The sequence below is a fragment of the Rhea americana genome, unplaced genomic scaffold (genome assembly GCF_003343005.1).
Source record: "Rhea americana isolate MKP2758 unplaced genomic scaffold, rheAme1 scaffold_24, whole genome shotgun sequence".
NCBI lineage: Eukaryota > Metazoa > Chordata > Aves > Rheiformes > Rheidae > Rhea > Rhea americana.
Genome location: NW_028186357.1, coordinates 1,819,627 through 1,837,953, shown reverse-complemented (window position 1 = coordinate 1,837,953; position 18,327 = coordinate 1,819,627). Strand labels below are relative to the sequence as shown.

The 18,327-nt window shown below is 39.4% G+C and overlaps 1 protein-coding gene across 2 annotated transcripts in view; it reads left to right on the top strand.

Moving 5' to 3' along the window:
• The window catches only part of CDH13 (cadherin 13), a 482,277-nt gene that overhangs the window by 410,803 nt on the left and 53,147 nt on the right, over positions 1–18,327 (top strand). For both annotated transcript variants that reach the window (XM_085306414.1, XM_085306412.1), the window contains exons 9-10: positions 9,081–9,263; positions 9,924–10,177. In XM_085306414.1, coding sequence (XP_085162540.1) covers positions 9,081–9,263; positions 9,924–10,177 — 437 coding nt within the window. The remainder of the gene's footprint in view (positions 1–9,080; positions 9,264–9,923; positions 10,178–18,327) is intronic.

Genomic DNA, 18,327 nt, shown 5'->3' with positions numbered 1-18,327 from the left:
TTGATCAAGTCATATGGAAACTCCTGCTTGCCAATATATTTCTTGGCATTTTGTTGTTTTGCCAAATCTATGCATGGTCCTAGCTCATGTCAGCTCATGTCTAAGGCATGTTTGGTAAAGTACTCAGGAGTAAAGTATTCATTGTTCARTCCTCAAATCACACAATAGGAGAGTGAATTGGTTTGTGTTTAAAAAAATGTAATATGATAAATCACGAAATTCGCCTTTCACAGAACAGTTATTTGTAATTGTAGCAATACTTATATGGATGAATGTTATTCCTCTAGAATTTTAGCTGGGAAATTTTTCTTCTGTCACCTATTTAGAATGAGTCATTCTTCTTTTTCTTCTTGCATTAATTTGTTTGCTTTTGCGTAGTGCTAGAAAACAAACAGTTTTCATTTGTTCATGAAGAGAGATCCAGGAAGTCAACCTCCTATGGGGAAGTGGCAAAATCCATTTTCTACTTCCCAAAGGTAAACATGACAATAATTTTAGCATAATCAATGCTTTCATCCACTGCAGCCCTTGTCACTGCCCASCTCCCTCCCAACAGTCTGGAGATGGCCTCATTACATTATCTCTACCTGCAAAGAGACTGAAGACACTGGAGTAGTTTCTCCTTCTTTCCTGTGTCTCTCAGACTCTGTAGCGACCTCTGCTAGCATGTCAAGGCTAGCAAAAAAATTGTACTGCTGCAGATGAAATTCCCCTTTTCTTTACCACTCGTGCTCCCAGGAGTGAACGCTTCTGTCCTGCTGTAAAGGAGCTTGAGTGGTACAGCTAGCAACTTCAGCGTATGAAGAGGGCAACTTYCACGAACTCAGTCCAGATCTGGACAAATTTCAAAAATGTGACTCAGTCGGGGAAGCAGTATGAGGAATTTGATGCTTAGAGTTCYGACCAGTGGAGCAAATGTGTCCTACCTGTAACGGGGACTGGCATGCGGAGCAGTCGTAGTGGCGTGGGAGAGCTTGCCGGTATTCCCTGTAGTGGGAGTAGGTGGCTTCTGCACTTCTTTTTTTTTTCCATTAGCCAGACAGTATCAATAAGCTCAACGATGTATGTCAGTCCTCAGCATTAGAAAAGTTGTTCTGGGAAAGAAAGACACTCTACTAAAAATGAACGGTGAGCATTTAATGAGGCCTCCTTCCTTCCCCTTCCCGCGTGACAGTCGTTAGCGTAAGTGTGAGCTCTGTGTGTACTGATGGGGGAGAATACCTATAAAACCTTTTTGCTCCTAAAATGCAGTGGAAGAGAAAGAAAGAGAAAAATCCAACTAAATCTGTTCATTCTATTTAAAGAAGACATCCAGCGTCTTGGAAAGGACATAGGCTTAACACTGTTCTTGATGGGAAGAGCAGTGAAGAAGAAATAATACTTAGTTAGGTTGGCTGAATACAGTGCAAGCGGTCTCATAAATGTGAAAAGCAGATATCTCCCTGGTCCCTAGGCAACGCTGACTGTTAACAGGTGAATAGGTGTAGTTTGCTCTTTCAAGCTTGGTCAGATCATCATTTTCTCTGATGCTGTTGTTTTAAACATAAGGTCTGCTCCAYGTTGGGGGTGGGGGGAGAATTTTGATAGATAAGAACAGCATTATTTCTCTTTTTTCTCAAAAATGCCTTAAGTGTAGCAAATATCCGAGTGACCTTTCATTGTTCTGTGTCCACTYGGAGATAGACTATTTGTTTTACTAAAAGAGGACCATCACTCCTTGAGTGTCCAGTGCAAGTGGGGATATTTGATTTATTGCAGAAGTAATTGAATGCACCTTGCATTTATAGGTGGAAAAGTGAAAAGAGAATGAAAGAGAAGTTAGATTTCCTTTCTAAATTATTTATATATTCTGCAGAGGAAAAAAGTATATTCGTCTTCCTTCTGAATCTTCAGACAACTGTACTACATTTGATGTATGCCCTGGAGGTAATAAGCTTTGAGGCAGGCATTCAGCATATGATTAATATGAGTCAGAATTATCTTTTTGCCTTCACTCAATGATGCCACGAGCAGGGCTGAGGAGGAGTCAAAATCTAGCGGAAACAAAGTCAAACCACAGATAAAGTCTTTGAAAGGATTCCAGAAAAGTGGCTATTTCCAAGTATGATTGACCATTGCTTATTTACTGTTTTTAAATGGCCCTGAGCGGCCTTTTAGTCTCCTGTAATTTTCTATAAAGCACATAAATGAGGGGATAGGAATACAACAGCTGCTGTAAGTGGGGTTTGAGCACTGCTGTGGGGAAAGAAGCAGAAAGGAAAATTCCTTTAATTCCTTTGTGAATCCTCTGAGGAGTATACTCTGCAGATCTTCTGAAGTTTTCTAAGATTTGTGAAGTCTGCAAGAAGGATAAAATGACTCAGAGCCCCTGYGTTGCCACTTTGGCAACTTCACAGGCAGCTATTGATGCACCCAACAGGTTATCCATCCTTTTTGCCCTGTTATTCTCATTTTCTATCCCTGTCCTCTTCCTTCATGAATCCTAATAGCTAAAGAGTGGTCGAAGAGATCCCACAGAGTCCTAGAGACAGCTCGGCTCTGWTACGGCGGAAAGCAGCCCGCAGAGGGACTGAGTGTGCCTGGAGCATGGGGAAGCAGCCTGATCAATATTTTATGTTTCTTTGTGGCATTACTAGTACTCCTTAGCAGTACTTTTCCAAGCAGACCGGCAAGCAGCGAAACAAGATAAAGTCRTGTTCAGGCACCTTTGCCTTTTTTTAATCATTCACACATGTAATATCACTGATATTAAGGGTCTATGTAGTGTTCAATTAATAGGCGCAAATTCTACTTGACAGTGTCTGCAGAAATTGTAATCATATTGCAGAGAAAAGTTTAATCTTTGGCCTACCATTTAATTAAATCATATTTTGGATTTGTTGCCGTTGTTGTAACAACGTTGTACAACACATAGTGGACAAAAATATGCATTTTCCTTTTCATTATTGAGCAGTGCTTTTATTTGCAAAGTAGCTGGAGTGTGCCTTGAAAGATCATGAAATGAATTCAAAAGTAAAAAGTGAAAATGCGTCTAAAATGATTGTGGTAAATTTGATATATTTGGAAAGTGTTTTTTCTAAAGTACGATTGAATTCTTTCTGTAATATCACAGGGGAGATGGAAGAATGTGATGGATTTGGACAAAAAAACTATAGAATAAGTTGAAAGAAACATTTTAAGTTAGGAAATAATAAAGTCCCTACGAGCCAGCATTACAGCAGTAAGACAATGCCAGTTCCTAAAGATGGCTGAGGTGACTCATAGCTTTATTTTGTGTTTTGCATCTAGTTTACAGCATCAAATCCCTGTCATACGATAATAATGCTTTATATTTGCATAGATTYTTTTATCTAAATGGCTTCCAAAATGCCTCATATATTGCTCCATGAACCACTTCCGTCAACTTAATCCGTTACATTAATACATCTCTCTCTGCAGAGAAGTACAGCWGCTACTTGAGTCCATATAGTGAAGGCTGTGCACAGGTCTGAGAGAGGAAGCAGGTTCAAAATCAGTAGGGGAGATTAGGCAGAATACAGTAGTGCCGGACGGTTTGGCCTGCTCACGAGATTGACAGTCCACCTGCTCGYGTGGTGTGTTCAGGGCACCTTTTGCTTGCTTGGGTCCTTCGCTTTACAGCCCAGGGTTGACTAAAGAACCATCAGCATCACTTTGTTCAATGCTCAGATGTTAYGCTAACTATTCCCACCTGGTATTTCACCTGTCCAGTTTGCAAAGTGTGCTGAGCTCCGAATGCCGGATGACTGGGCTTTTTATTAGCTGCTGAGGCTGGCTTTGTGTCCCAGCAAAATCCACAAGACATTACTGACATTTGAGGTTCACATTTCTGCATTGCATGAGAATACCGGCCTGTGAGATCACTCTGAAAATCCCTTTGTCCTTTGAGATATTCCAGATACAGAGCTATGGAAAATATGTTGTTGCTTTAACAAAAAAAATACCAGCCACACAGGTGCACACATGCTGAATGACAGCAAGCAAAGCAAAAGACGCTTGCATACAGAGAGACAGCAAACAGACTCCAAGAAAGTGTATAAGCTTTGTATTTTCAAGAAAATGGATAGACAAAAAATGGTTGCAAAAGAGRTGGATTTTTTTGGAGGAGGACAAATACTGTAATGCAATTTCCATGGGGAATTTCTGTCCACTCCCTAATAGAGCTGTGTGAATTAATATACCTCATTATTTCTCATCTTTTGTGATATATAGACAGGGAAACACACACATGATAGTAACACAGAGCACCTTCAACAGGAGCGTCGCCCTGATTAATGCAAACTGACGTGCGGTTTTAATTTGGTTGTTCTTGACTGGGGACCACAGCGTGTGGAATCCTAATGAGCCGTGGGGCAGCAATCGTCAATCCAAGGCACGTTGCTTGCACGTTGTGCTCACTGCTCGTGACAGCTCTTTAATTTGGGTTATGTCAGTACCCCACTCTGAGTCAGACCCTTCTCAGTGGCTTCGTAAGGGCATCATGGTTATCTTCCATGCTCTGGCCATTGCTGGACAGTGGACATGAGGTGATTCTGGGGCGGTTAAGTGCATTTGTTGTTCTGTGCTCTGAGATGGCAGTAGATAAAACCCCACCTATTGCACAAGTTTTGACTAAGGCCATTGGATAAGAATCTGATTTTCACATAGGTTAGGTAGTACTGCCTGTTCTGTTTGAGGCTAAGATGGGGTTAAGTGCTTGGATTCTTGGGTGATAAAATTTTACAAACCAGACTTTTCRTGTATCTGCCTCATGATGGAAATCTGCCAAGATTAGTTATTCCTGAGATCACACTGAAACATTTTGCTGTGTGAGATCTGTCACGTTAGTGTCCCGTCAGTCTTCTGTAGAGCTTGGTGTGGAGGATTCTGCTCTGTGTTATTTTATATCCTGGCTCCTCCAGGAAAGAGCTATTAAAATTAAGCTGTGGTTCAATTACTTTATTTCTCCACTTGACCTCTCTCTTTACCTAGTCTTTGATGCAAGCCTGATTGTTTCCGTTAGATACTTGCCATCATGGATTTCCTGTACTCGCTAAGATAAAATTCCTGCCAGCTTGGAAGCGTAAATTTTCATTTTATCTTCTCAAGCTCTTCACATAGTTTGGAGAAGCCTTACAAGATCCAGGGAAAGAGGAACAGAGTTTGACTGCTGAACGTAGATACCTCATCTGCTCAGGCCTATCCAGGATGCTGGTACACAGGTCATATCCCAACTCAGTTGTTCTGAATGTTATCAATCTTCTTGCCATCCCTTCACTGACTACCACTTCTTTTCTATAAGTTATTTATTTATTTATTTATTTCACTCTCAGGAACCTCCGTGGCCTACTGGAACCAGCTTTGTGGCCTCTCCTATGACGATCCATTGGTAGATAGCTATTTCCAGGCAGCCCCTCGTGACAGCAAACGTTGCTCACTCATTGCATTGTCAAATAAGTCCATCTGTGTTTTCTCACTAGCTGCTCTTCATGCTTTCAGAGCAACTCTTCACATACATCCATCAGTATACTTCCTTGATGCCTTTCAGTTCCCAGCCAGAAGTCCAACTTATCTACAAAAATCTGATGAATAAGGATAGACCGCTGGCCCCTCTTGGCTCATTGTTTCCTTCTAAGCTGCCATCAGTCTGTTGTCCATCCTTCTCTCTCTTTTTTTTTTTATAAGCCTTTGGGTGCAGGAAAGAGGAGCCAGGACTCTTTTAACTCTTCATTTATAAAGCTCCAAACATGACAGAATGACTAGAAATTCTAGGCTCTATTCGTGAAACATGCAATAAATGACAATATGGCTCTGGAGAGCAAGTTAAACTTCCATATTGAAATGCTCAGCTGTGGTAAATGAGTCTTGCTCCTTCCAATCAAGTGCACTTCTGGCCCAAGGTATTTGCCTTCTAAATTATTATTTTTAATATGGGTCCTGATGATAGCAGTTTAAATAAAGTTCTGAACTCATCTATTTTATTCTTAATTTATAGTGGTGCTTAGGGGATGTGTGGATATTTAAAAAGAGTAAAATCAATTAACTCATGATCCAATTATTTGTGTTAACCACTRTGGGGTTTTAATTTAGAGCACTGCATCAGCTTCTCTTGGTTAAGCACTGTGCTTTAAGAATGTAAATCGTTCACTTTGAAGTATGATGAACCTGTGGTTATCTTCTGTCTGTTCGCAAATCTAATTCCTATTTTTATCCTTACATCRTTTCTAAATTTCCTTTTTTTGCTTTTGTTTATGAAAGGGAACCAGTACAAACATAATATTTTTCTGGAAGACCAGAAAGCCTATTCTTTGTATWAAGGTAGCTAAACAGGCAAGAGAGTTCACCTACTGGATAGTGTAGGCTATATTTTTCTGGGTGTCTCTGCTTCACAGTAGGTATTTGTTTTTCACAATCGCAAATCTATGATTTATTACATTTTGGTAGCTAAACAGGCAAGAGAGTTCACCTACTGGATAGTGTAGGCTATATTTTTCTGGGTGTCTCTGCTTCACAGTAGGTATTTGTTTTTCACAATCRCAAATCTATGATTTATTACATTTTTCAGGTTATAAATTTAGAGTATAGCCATATGACAACTTCTCTGATTTAATCATTCTGCTTTTTCATCCATCGTGAACAGATTTTAGTCTAAAATTCCAGACAGCTTCAAATACCACTGTGTTGATATGGTTGTTTCTAATACATGGAGAATGCCAGGGGTGAATATACCATGACACCTAGTGACACCGCATGTGCTGGTAGATGTTGCTCTGCAGGTTGTGAAGCTCTGCAGTTTCATGCCCTCAGCAAGTCCACGTGCACTTTCTACCTTGCTAGCTCACTGCAACTGAAGCCTCCGAGGCTTTTTGCTAAATAATGAGAGAATAAGAGTGCAGAAGAGAGCAAAGCCCATGACATTCAATAGTTTTTGAGCTAGCTGGCACATATTGACCRTCTTCATAGCCTGGCATCCTCAGTGGGGTGAGCATAATAAATTTATCTGATGGACTAACAAATATGCATCTAAATAAAATGGCCAGACTTTTTAAATATTTATCAGGTCTTACTGTTCCTAAGGTGATCCGGGTGAGTACTGAACACAATAAAATCTGACCACCGGATTAAGAACAAGATTTTTCAGAAGGATCAGTATGAATTAGGAACAGAAGCCCAGTCAAATCTGAGGGTTTGATTCTTAAGCTTGCTTGAAATCTGATCACCTTTCTACATAGCTAAATGGGAACTGTTTGGTGCTGAATGCCTGTTGGGAAAAATTCTGATCCTTACAGTTCTGATGTTTTGTTTTATACATACTTAATCAAGCTGGGGTAATATGAAATAACATATCAGACTAATCACTTGCTTTCAATTAGAGTGAGGCATTTCCACGTATACTTTCTGGTGACAGCATTTTCCTGGGCAGGATGGAATACTGTCTTTGTAACCATTGCTCGGTTGTTTCCAAGCTTCTAAATAGCTCATTTCTTTTCATCTGTTTCATAGCAAGCTGAAAWATTGTTGCGTCATTGCTTAAGGTTAATTGAACTGCAAATGAGTTTAATGATCTGTCCAAAACAAAGCTCAAGAACAACCTGTTGCATAATTAACTATCAAAATCAGGTGCTGTGTGTCCTTGTTAATATGCCAAAAAAGACACAAATAGCCAATCAATAATATCATCTTTTTATAAAACCAGGTTTGAGGCTAGAAAGCTTGAAATGAGTTCATACACTCTAAATCTGCAGCTAAATTGAAGAAGATTTTGGAAACATAAGTCAAACCTCTTGAAAGAAATAAATAAAGGAGAAAACATAGTTTTCTCCTCTGTATTTTAATATCAGGAAATCTATATTACCTAAGTGTCTAGATTATGAAATCTATATACTAATAAAATGCYGTATTCTAGTTTCTATAATCTCACAATGTTTTCTGTAATGTTATGAATTAATGTGGCCTACAGGACAGAGGCAAAGTCTTTCAGGCTGTTTAGGTCTTGAAGCCACTTGGGTGATTTTTGTTCCTGAGTGATATATCCAGCACCGTCACTGACAACGTGGCTGTTCAGTGGTGCAGGAATGACAAAGCCTATTTGTGTCATTAAAGTTTGTAATCTTGAACTTTTGAAGCCTTGATCCCCAGAAATGCTAAGATTTCGTAATGATCTTAAAATGATACTGCTGATGTTCAGCACTTCTCAGGATTAGGTATGTTATTGTTCTGGTTTATGTGCCTATAAAGTAGGTATTATCTTATCACTCATATATACAGTGCTTTTAGCATGTCAACTGCAAGTACTTGAAAGGTGACAAGTATTATTAAGTCTGACCCTTACAAGCTTTTCCAATGGTTTACTTAATGTTTTTCCTGCACATAAATAAGAATAATGTTGATGTACGCTGTGTGGCTGGATGATAAATTAGAGAAAATTTGCTCATACAGGGCTTGGCTAGCTGGAGGGTACAGCAGTGCAGCAAAYTTCACAAGGACATAAAAAATTCTCCCACTGAAAAGCAAAAGTAACCCTGACTTATAGCTATGCAGACAAAATGGTAGCATGAGTTCCAATTATTCTAGACTCTCTTAGAGGAAAAAAGAGAAAAAAAACAAACAAAAAAACAGGTTGTGAACACTTTTTGTGAGAAACATTTTATTTATAGGTGACAGTGTAGTGAACAATTAATAAAGATGAGAGACTTTATAAAGAGTACCTTCTGAAAGGCAAGGCTGGAGTCTTTGTAAGTAGTAGCACACTGGAGCACGTAGCCGTGTCTGCACTGCAGGATGCGCTTTCCCGGGAGTACGAGATGAACTATCTTTTTGTGGTCAGACTTTTTCCCAAGCCTGATTCCTCTCGCGTTGCTGTGTGTCTGCCCTCTGTTAAGTAAACGGGGAGGGCAGCAGTGATGCGCTACCTGGTAGTTCACGAGTGAGAGTGTGTTACGTAGAGCCTGCAACGTTCAGTTTGAGTCGAGGACTGCGTCTTGCTCCTGGTGGTAAGCAGCTGATGCTGCTTTGAACACTTCACGTACACGTGCGGCTGTTGGTTGAAAAGGTAACAATTTCCTCCCTGTTTCTYTTTCTAGTTTCAAGCCACGGTAAAGGAGGGTGTCACCGGTGTGATAGTAAACTTAACTGTGGGCGACCAAGACGACCCCGTGACTGGAGCGTGGAGAGCTGTCTACACCATTATTAACGGGAATCCAGGGCAGAGTTTTGAAATCCATACCAACCCCCAGACTAATGAGGGAATGCTCTCTGTTGTCAAAGTAAGGGCTATTTGCTGTTGTACTGCATTATTACTGGAAGGTGCATCCACTGGATTTGCTACATCTTATATTGTTAGGAGAAAAAAAAGTAGAACTGGTTACTGGCTGTACCAGAATTTTCTCTATTTGACTTCAGAAGTGGCATTTTCCATTCTCAAGTGGAAACATTTTTCCATAGTACTGCTTTTGATGTATCAGTAGGAATTGAGAAAACAGCCTTATATTACTTATCGTTCATAGCTTTTAACTGCTCTGTTTTGATAAATGCATATTGCATCATAAATAAGTATATATTTTTATATTTACATTTTATAAAGCATGTATTTGTTTATATATGTGCTTATGTACATATGTATGCATATGTGTGTACACATATGAGAGAGCAAGAGTGTGTGTACATGTAGTTAYGTGCTTACTACATATTATGAACTGCATAATAAATCAATGAAAACACATTTTTCTCCCATCTCTCCCATTCTTCAGTATTTTTCAGTGCACTTTGTAACTACCATCATGTCTAGTAAATGTAATCAAATGTAATAAATGCAGTTGTTCTTTCTGGCTAATTCTGTCTCCTGCAAACTTGTAAAGGGGAAGGAGGAAAAAGTGTTAAGTATTCTCTTTGCACCTTGCATTCTGATTTTATGATGTGTCTTACAGCCTTTAGATTATGAGATTTCAGCATTCCACACGCTGCTGATCAAAGTAGAAAACGAAGACCCACTGATCCCAGACATAGCCTATGGTCCCAGTTCCACGGCAACGGTTCAGATCACTGTTGAGGATGTGAATGAAGGTCCTGTTTTCCACCCGAACCCAATGACAGTGACAAAACAAGAAAACATCCCTGTAGGCAGCGTTGTGTTAACGGTAAATGCCACTGATCCAGATACTTTGCAGCATCAGACTATCAGGTGAGTGCAGTACCCTCTAATTTACGTCCGTCAAACTGGAGTATGTCTTTTGTGCCTGAGAACTTGCCTGCCAGTGCAGAATTAAATTTAAGTTCGTTGGGCTCTAGGTAGTAATTTTTTCCAACAATGCAGAGATTCGGTGTGATGGAGACAAACTGCATTAGACAAAGGACAAGAGGTTTCCGGGCTCTGAGATTACTGCAGTAGAACAATTGAGTGCTGCAAGCAATAGACACATCTTAGCATACAGGGCTTCAAAATGACATTTAACCTGCTTTTTTTTTATTCCTTCCCCTTCATGAGACCCAGAGAAAATAGGTAAAAATTGTAAACCTGTTGCAGAAATCACTTACTTGTTTGGCATATGGATTAAGTTGATTTATGGTAATTTATGGTAATTTCTAAGGTCCCCTAGAGAAATAATGATCATCCATCTATATTCAAGGGCTAAAAGAGAGAAAATACTCCTCTGTGAAACACTGATGTTATTCAGTAAACTTAGAGTTGGCCTTGCCAAGATCAGTGCAAGGAAATGCTAATTTCTGTGCTACAATGATGTAATCGCACAAATATGCCATGCTATCAGGAACAATTCTGGGTATTAAGTGGTGTCATATTCTTATATTTAAAGAATGGAGAATCTATCACAAGGCTTTTGAGACCCACGAGTGCTATTTTCCTAATCTAAATCTGCCGAGACTGTGTAAGGGTGCTTGTTATGCCCTATCAGTAYTATAATAAGGTAGTACTGCTTCCCAGAACATTACCGTGGAAAAAAATAACATTATTTTGTCAGTTCAAAAAGCATACTATTTTAATAGTAGAGAGTGCTACCTGTACCTCTGACAAGTTGGACAAAAATCTGAAATGAATAGATAAGTCGTATCTTGTTTCCTACATTCTCATTTCAGTGTATCATTGGCATACYGGAGGAAAAAAAAAATGATCGTATTCTAAGGAACTGGCTCTCCTTTCCCTGTAGCTGATGTGGAAAGCAGGAACAGATGATGCTAAGAGTTGCAGTGCGAAAGAGGCATCAGCAAGTGCATAATGTAGGCTGTGCCTTCCCATCACAAGCTGACTGCTATGTAGGSCTCGAAAGAGGGCACGTGAGGGATGCCCCTCACAGCTGATAAGTAGCCATCTTCTATGTCCCATAAACATTTCCAGTTATGGAAATTTCAATTATTAAAGTTTCCGTTAYGCAGTTTCTATTTCCAAAAAGACTACAGAAGCATTCAGGGCTGTTTCTTGTTTTTCTGGGCTACTTGCCCAGGGAGCAAGACCTTATTGTAGGAGACTGCAAACACTATCTTGCATGAAACATGTTTCATGAAGGTTTGCAAGTAATTTTTGATGTACCTGGTGTGTTCTTTTGTTTTCCATGTTTTGTTTTATTTATTTTTTTTCATGTAAGGTCAACCACTTTCTTTTCTAATACGAAGCTGCCTATACAGACAGAACTTTTTAGCATTTGAGGACTGTAGTTAGGCACTAAAGCTAAAATCTACATCTGCGTTTAGTCTTTAGACTCTTATTTGAGAGCCTAATTTCTCCTGGATTTCCGTGGATATATATAAGGACCTAAGTATCTTTGTGAATATGACTTCAAGCTTTGCCTGAACAACGCGCGCTGTCAGTCTGTACCAGGGTGGTAGATTTCTCCACCATCCCGGGATTGTTTAGCTGTGATTTTGCACATCTGACACATGTACTGTTCTACCAAAAAAGAGTGCAACTGATCTTGAAGATGTTCTGTGTCAGTAATAGATGTTGATAAGCATGCCATTGCAAAGGATGGCACTGACAGCCTTGGATTAGGATGATGGGAAGTTGAATTTAAATAGGTGACTGTGCTTATCTGCATCAGAGGAGGAAAAAGGCAAAGCAGATAATCAGAAGTTTCAATTCTCCGTGTCACCTCAAAAGTACTCGGTTAACAGGGTATGAATATTTCAGTTCTCTATCAAACATACCTTTGAGCTCTACCATTTAAAAATAAGTTTCTCTGAAGGATGGTTCTTAGCAGATGTTGTTTCCCTTGTTTTATAGAGGTGTTTGTTTACAGAATGCATTTTTATCCTTAATTTTAGGTTTGCTGTAGAGATTTTTTTTATTTCATTCACTGTTGTCATACAGATTTGTGTTGATGGATGGACGAACTATGGAATTTTTATTGCATGTCAGATACAGCAGTATGACCCTCAGCTGCATTATTCAGAGTCTGGATTATGTAGGGAAAGGAAATTATTCCCTTTGGGATTGAAACTGAATTTAAGAAACATAAGTGTTGAAGTTGTTCATAACTAACTATTTCCATGAGAAAAGTTTCCGTAAGAAAAATCTTACTAATTATTTGTGACACTTGATTTTGCAGTGCTAAAAAAGAAATGCCAAGCGTATACATGGATTTGCTTATCAAAGTCCACAATCCAGAAAGTATTATCTGCATTTCTCAACTTGATCTACTGATTTTACTGAATTTCTAATAATTACTTTGGAGCAAAAATTGTGGGTAATATCAGTGAATCACTCAAAACTCCAATTTGGTTTTAAGTATTGTGTGTAACCAGCAAAATATCATCAACGTTTTTGCGGTGCACCACATCTCACAGCTGTCTGCAGAGGAGTTCTCAAAGCTTGACTATGACTAGCCCATGAGCTAAGCATAAGTTTCCCAGAGCTCAAGGCTTAATGTGGGCCGTATCTGCATGGCCAAGAACTGGAGGAATTTTAGTCCAAAGCAAGATTTCCTTCTCTCATTCTTACATGTGCAGAAAAGAAGAGCAGAAGTGAGTTAGTCTGGATTGGGAATGAAGAGTGATCACATACAGAAATTATTGGAATGTCTGTATAAAATTAGGAGAAAATAGTAGAAATGTAATAGAAATCTGGAAAATAATGAAATGGTTCCAGAAAGGCTGATTTGACTACCTATATGTCCTCCTTTTGCTAAAATAATGAGAAAGCATAAAATATAAAAATAGCATTTTTAAGGATGCTTTTAACACTGACAGGTAGTATTGAAGCACATAGCTCTAAGTGGAAAAAAAAAGACTTTGGTAGTATTTGAGAACAGCATCTGCAATTAGGATAGTGTAAAATTCGTGTATAAAGCTAAAGCCAAAGCTACTCACCGATTGGGGTCTGGCAGAAATATTTTCTGTTAAATTTCTACAGGCAGRTGTATGTTTAGAGTCTGGCCTAGATCCAGAGCTTATGCCAGTGGGGCTTTGCTGGTTGTGCTARTTAAGGCTTTTGCTCAGAAATACCTGCTTTATGGAGATTATGTACCAAGTTCTATGCTTCTCTATAAACTATGAATTATGTCATTGGAGCTCTTATTGTGGTTATCCCGGTAAAATAAAGGCCAAGCAGGCACGACAGTTTTAAAGAAGATAYTACTCTAAATACCAATGACCACAAGCAAGTAGCGCTTTCTGTCTGCAAGATGCAATGAATACTAGATTTTTATTGTGTGTGCTGTGTGAACAACATGTCCCCAACATGGTACACATCTGTTCAGAATGTGCTGATGGATGCAAACGACATCACATCAGAGARTTATTAATGTTACCTTCTTTATTTTCAGCCTATAACAACTGGGATATAAATCTGTTTAACTGCAGGGATATTTTTGGTGAGTTTGCTATACAGGAGAGGCTGATGACTATTTGTAATCAGGAAATTAAGTTACCCTGCTAGATATAGCCTCATAAATGCATTTCAAGAACTGTGAATATAGTGGATAGAAACCTTGTGTGCCATTGTCCAAATCTAGATTGAATTTATTCTTTGAACATTGCATGTCTGAATCAGATTCAAATTACTTATCTCTTTGAAAAACATGGCTTACTTTGTAAAGATTCCTAAAGACAGATGTACTTTTGAAGCAATTTTCTTTCTTATTCTGCAACTTGAAGTGTTTTTGCAGACTGAGGAAGAACTTCATTTAAGAGCTCAAACAAGCTGGCAAAAATGTATTACACTGAAAAAAAAAAAGCCTCTAAGTATTTGTGAGGCTCAAAAGCATGTAACTTCAGGTCTAGCTATCAGTTTGCACATGATTAGCAGGGAAGCTGCGTGGTRTTGGCTCTGATCTCCTGATGTTAATATTTCAAAGCTCAATGTAGAACCGTCGTATCAGAAACAAGACTTGCATGCTCGTCCTGAGCAGCTAAATAATGAAGGTGTCAAGTATAATCTTACTCTAAATCATACCTTTTCCAAACTAGRTTAAGACTGACTTTCGCAGCTATACCCAATCCTGTAATTCCCTGGGAGAGGTCTGAAAAAAGTACAGTGAACTTTGGGCTATGGACCTTCTGGAAAGAAAAGAGCAGACCAAACTGGTGGGTTTTCCTGAATGTGTAGCTTTGGGGTGGAAAGTAGCATTTCTTCCTCTGGGATCACTCCCAGAGAGAAAAGGAACCTATTCAAGTGGGATCACACATTTTAGCTTCATTAACCTATTTTTTAAAATACTTAATTTCCTCTACATTTTCCAACTTTTTTAGAAAAAAGAAATCCAGCAGGCCCCATATTAATTATAACCCAACAATTTATTAATAGAACAGTAATGAAGTTTCTGAAATTTGATTTCTTAATCAGGAATCGTTGTTATTTTTGTGCCAGATTTAAGAGTTTAATTTTGGGTGCCTCTTCCTAACCTCTGAAATTTTAATCAGAAGTTTCAAGTGTACATGTCAATGAGAAGTTAAAGGCCAAATTTAATAACATTTTCTACCTTGGGAAATTAAAAGAAGAGCTCACTCTCTGAAACCTATTATTAACAGTTGGTCTTAATTAAACACAGTTATGGTCCTCAATATTTTGCSTATGTGGAGTTATTGGTTTAAGTAGTTTTTCGCTTTTTGAATTCAACAAGTCCATGATATTCAATAGTTAGACTTTAAACTATGTGTAAATAAGTTGCTTACTGCAGTGTATTTGTAATTTTTAATTAAAGCAATGTTCTTTGGTTTCATGGTTTATCATGGCAATATATTTTTATTACCTACTGTGCTCTTGGATTTTAAATTATTTATGTAAATATATTATTGCAGTATTTATTCTCAGTAAGTGATGTGACTCAATACTTCAGAAATATCTTCACAAGAAAAGTTTATTGTAGCTCTAAAGCATATCTAATTCATTAAATATAATTAAAATGCAGTATTTGAAGCAAGAGAACTTAGAAAAGGAACCCAAACTGCAGTGAGTTTCACAGGAAGACAAAAAAACTGCCAAAAGTATCTAAAACAATATATGTAACTAAGATATATGTGTGTGTAATTTTCTTCATCTGCATCCAATTCCGGCTGATCCCATGCAGTCTATGTGCTTTCTGGAAGCATAGATTAAGGTACATTGACTTAGTGGCGAAATCTCAACTGTTGTAATTTGAAGGCCCCTTTTTTTGCTTRAAAGCTGACACAAAGCAGTCAATCCCCGTTTCTTGGAGATGAATCATTCCAGGTTTGAATAGCCTGTCGAGTCCGGCCACCTGGCTGCCTGCTACCCTGCAGCCAGGAGCCAGGGCTGCCGCGGTGCTGCTATTGCACTGGCTRGGGGGTTGATAGCTCTGCTGTTCTGGAAATGGGAGTAAAATCGTATTTGTTATYATCATCGTTTCCAGCTAACAGCTGCTGGTTGATCTGAAAGGTGGTTAGGCTGTTGCTCTTTACATAAAGTGCGTGCTGCATATTGCAGTCCATGTGTTTACACCCAGTGAGGCTTCATCCCTGAACAGCAGACCTGGGGACGATGATGCTGAACCTTACAGACACTAAGTTAAAAGTAATCACGTTTCTTTACTTGTCATTTCACCAAAAGCTGCCGGACAATGACCTGCCCATTGACTTTGGGAATGGGAACTTGTACTACTAGGCGAAATTTTGCTTTAGATTACGTCATTGTAACTTTGGGGCTAGTTAGTGGCATTAGCTGATGTCAGTGCAAACGTTCCAGTATTTAGTGGAAGCAAAATCAGCTGTGGTTTGCTTACTCGGTGTTCAAAAAATGAAATGATTGCCTAAGCTTCTCTAAAATGGTCCTGAAACTGTGCTGAAGTGGGATTGATAGTTCAGTGAGTTTCTTCCAAGTCTCAAATATTTGAGAAAACTGAAGAGTACTCACAGGAATAAAGCAAGAAATAGTTTACTTCGGTTACTCCTCTTTCTGCTGCCAATCACCACCATTACATGGCATGAACTTACAAGCCATGAATTGCAAAGACGATTCAAGAAGCCATTTTCACGTCTCTTGCCAGGACTTTTTCAGAGATCCAGGTCCCCTTTTAAGAGAGGATGAGACTCCAGATCAGACTCCTCATGAACACTTACAGGATCAATTTTGCATACGGTGATGCACATCGAGCCTCTTTAAAGGACTTTCGTTGCAGGTGGCGGTCAATAAACCTGCTTTTTTGGGATACCCTGCAATCACTTTATGGAGGTAATATAAAATGAGAGAAGGATAGGAAGTCTTAAAGAGTGGATGCTTATGAAGTAACACACTTAGTCCTTGTTAAATATGTCTCCTAAAGTCTGAAGGACTAGGCTTTGATTCCTAACAACAGGAGATTTGTTTTCTTTGTGCAGACAGAAGAATGGTCGTATTGTTATAAATGACTGGCTGAGCTCCGCTCTCAGCGTGCAGCGCCAGGGCTTTTCTCTGCAAGTTACGCCCAAGAGCATTGCAAGTTGGCTCGGCAGTTTTATTTATGGCCTGCCTGAATCTAGCTGTTGGGAATTTGGAGCACATCTCTACATCTGAAGTTGCTGTATATTGGACAGTGCAAATTGCTTTTCTTTTTTCCTCCTTTTTCCTTCTTTTGACTTTTTACTTTTCTTTTTCTGTTAGAAGGAAAGCCAGGTAGAGAGGGAACCTGCTCTAAGCAAAAAGTTTTTCCTCTTCCTTGCTCTTCCTGCAAAAGCACTGAACCAGTAACTCAGAGAGCTGCAGGTGTCAGGCTGGGCGGACAACGGAGGAAAAGGAGAGACTTAATCACTTCTAAAATAAAGAACTTGGCCAATTCCCTCATGCTACAAGTATCGTTTATAATTGTACGTACCACGAGTCAACTATTAGCTCGATAGCACTCTGTGGAACAGTCTTCTCATTTGTTTTTAATATATTAATACTGTAGTGGTATAGGTAATCACTGTGATATATATTGCGTAATTAGACTAGTACTAATATCTGAAGGGAGAAGGTGGGAAAGGAGCAAACTTGCTCCTGGAGTGGTACCACACCTCCTTTATTCTCCACTCATAGTCACATTTGCACTGATGTAACTCCAGAAGGGTGATAATGACTTGAGAATAAAATTGGGCCCCGTTTCTCCTGTTCCGAAAATGATTTGTAGCTGGCTAGCACTGTGTGGACAGATCACAGAGTCTGAATTAACTTGGAGGAAGCAGCTGGCAAAAGACTCTCTCTGGTGGGAGCAAACTGCTGAAATGAGACTGAAGAGAATAAATGACTGGAGTAAAGTCCCAGTGCCAGGGGGAATTAAAACATCTGCCAGATCCAGAAAGCAGGTCCTATAAAAGCTGTGGACAGTGTCTAAAGCTGACCGCTCAGGAAAGCCACTTTCAGCGCTGTCGGCTTCAATACTGGAGCTATCCTATTACAGGACCTTCTTTTCCTCAGGGTGGGGAACAGATGTCGAGAGTCTGCTTCCCCAAACCTGTTACTCGCTCTTCTTGCTGCTCATGGGCAAACTTGTCCATATCTCTCACTTAGCATTTCAGGGAGTCCCTAGGAGTTATTTATTTCTCAGCTGCTTCTGGTGGTTCTCTTAGTGGTGAACACCACTAACTCCCTGTTTTTCCTCTTCTTCTTCCTATCGATATTTTCTGCCTCAGCATTACAGCAGATGTCAGCCCTCTTCCACTCTCGTACAGCTTTGTATATGTTAATTTTTAGTACTTTTTTCAGGACAAGAGAAATGCCATCTATGCCGTTCGGGGTGAGCTTTGGTGTGCGGGTGGTGAGGGAGGCTTCCCGCGCTCTCTCTGGCTGCTCTGTGCTGACACCTGGTCCTAGGGCCATTGGGTCCTTCCTAGCTGGTGCCAAGGTTTGAGAGAAAGATTAGCATACGTGAGCAGGTAGGTATTACAGCACCTGACCACATGAGGTGCATA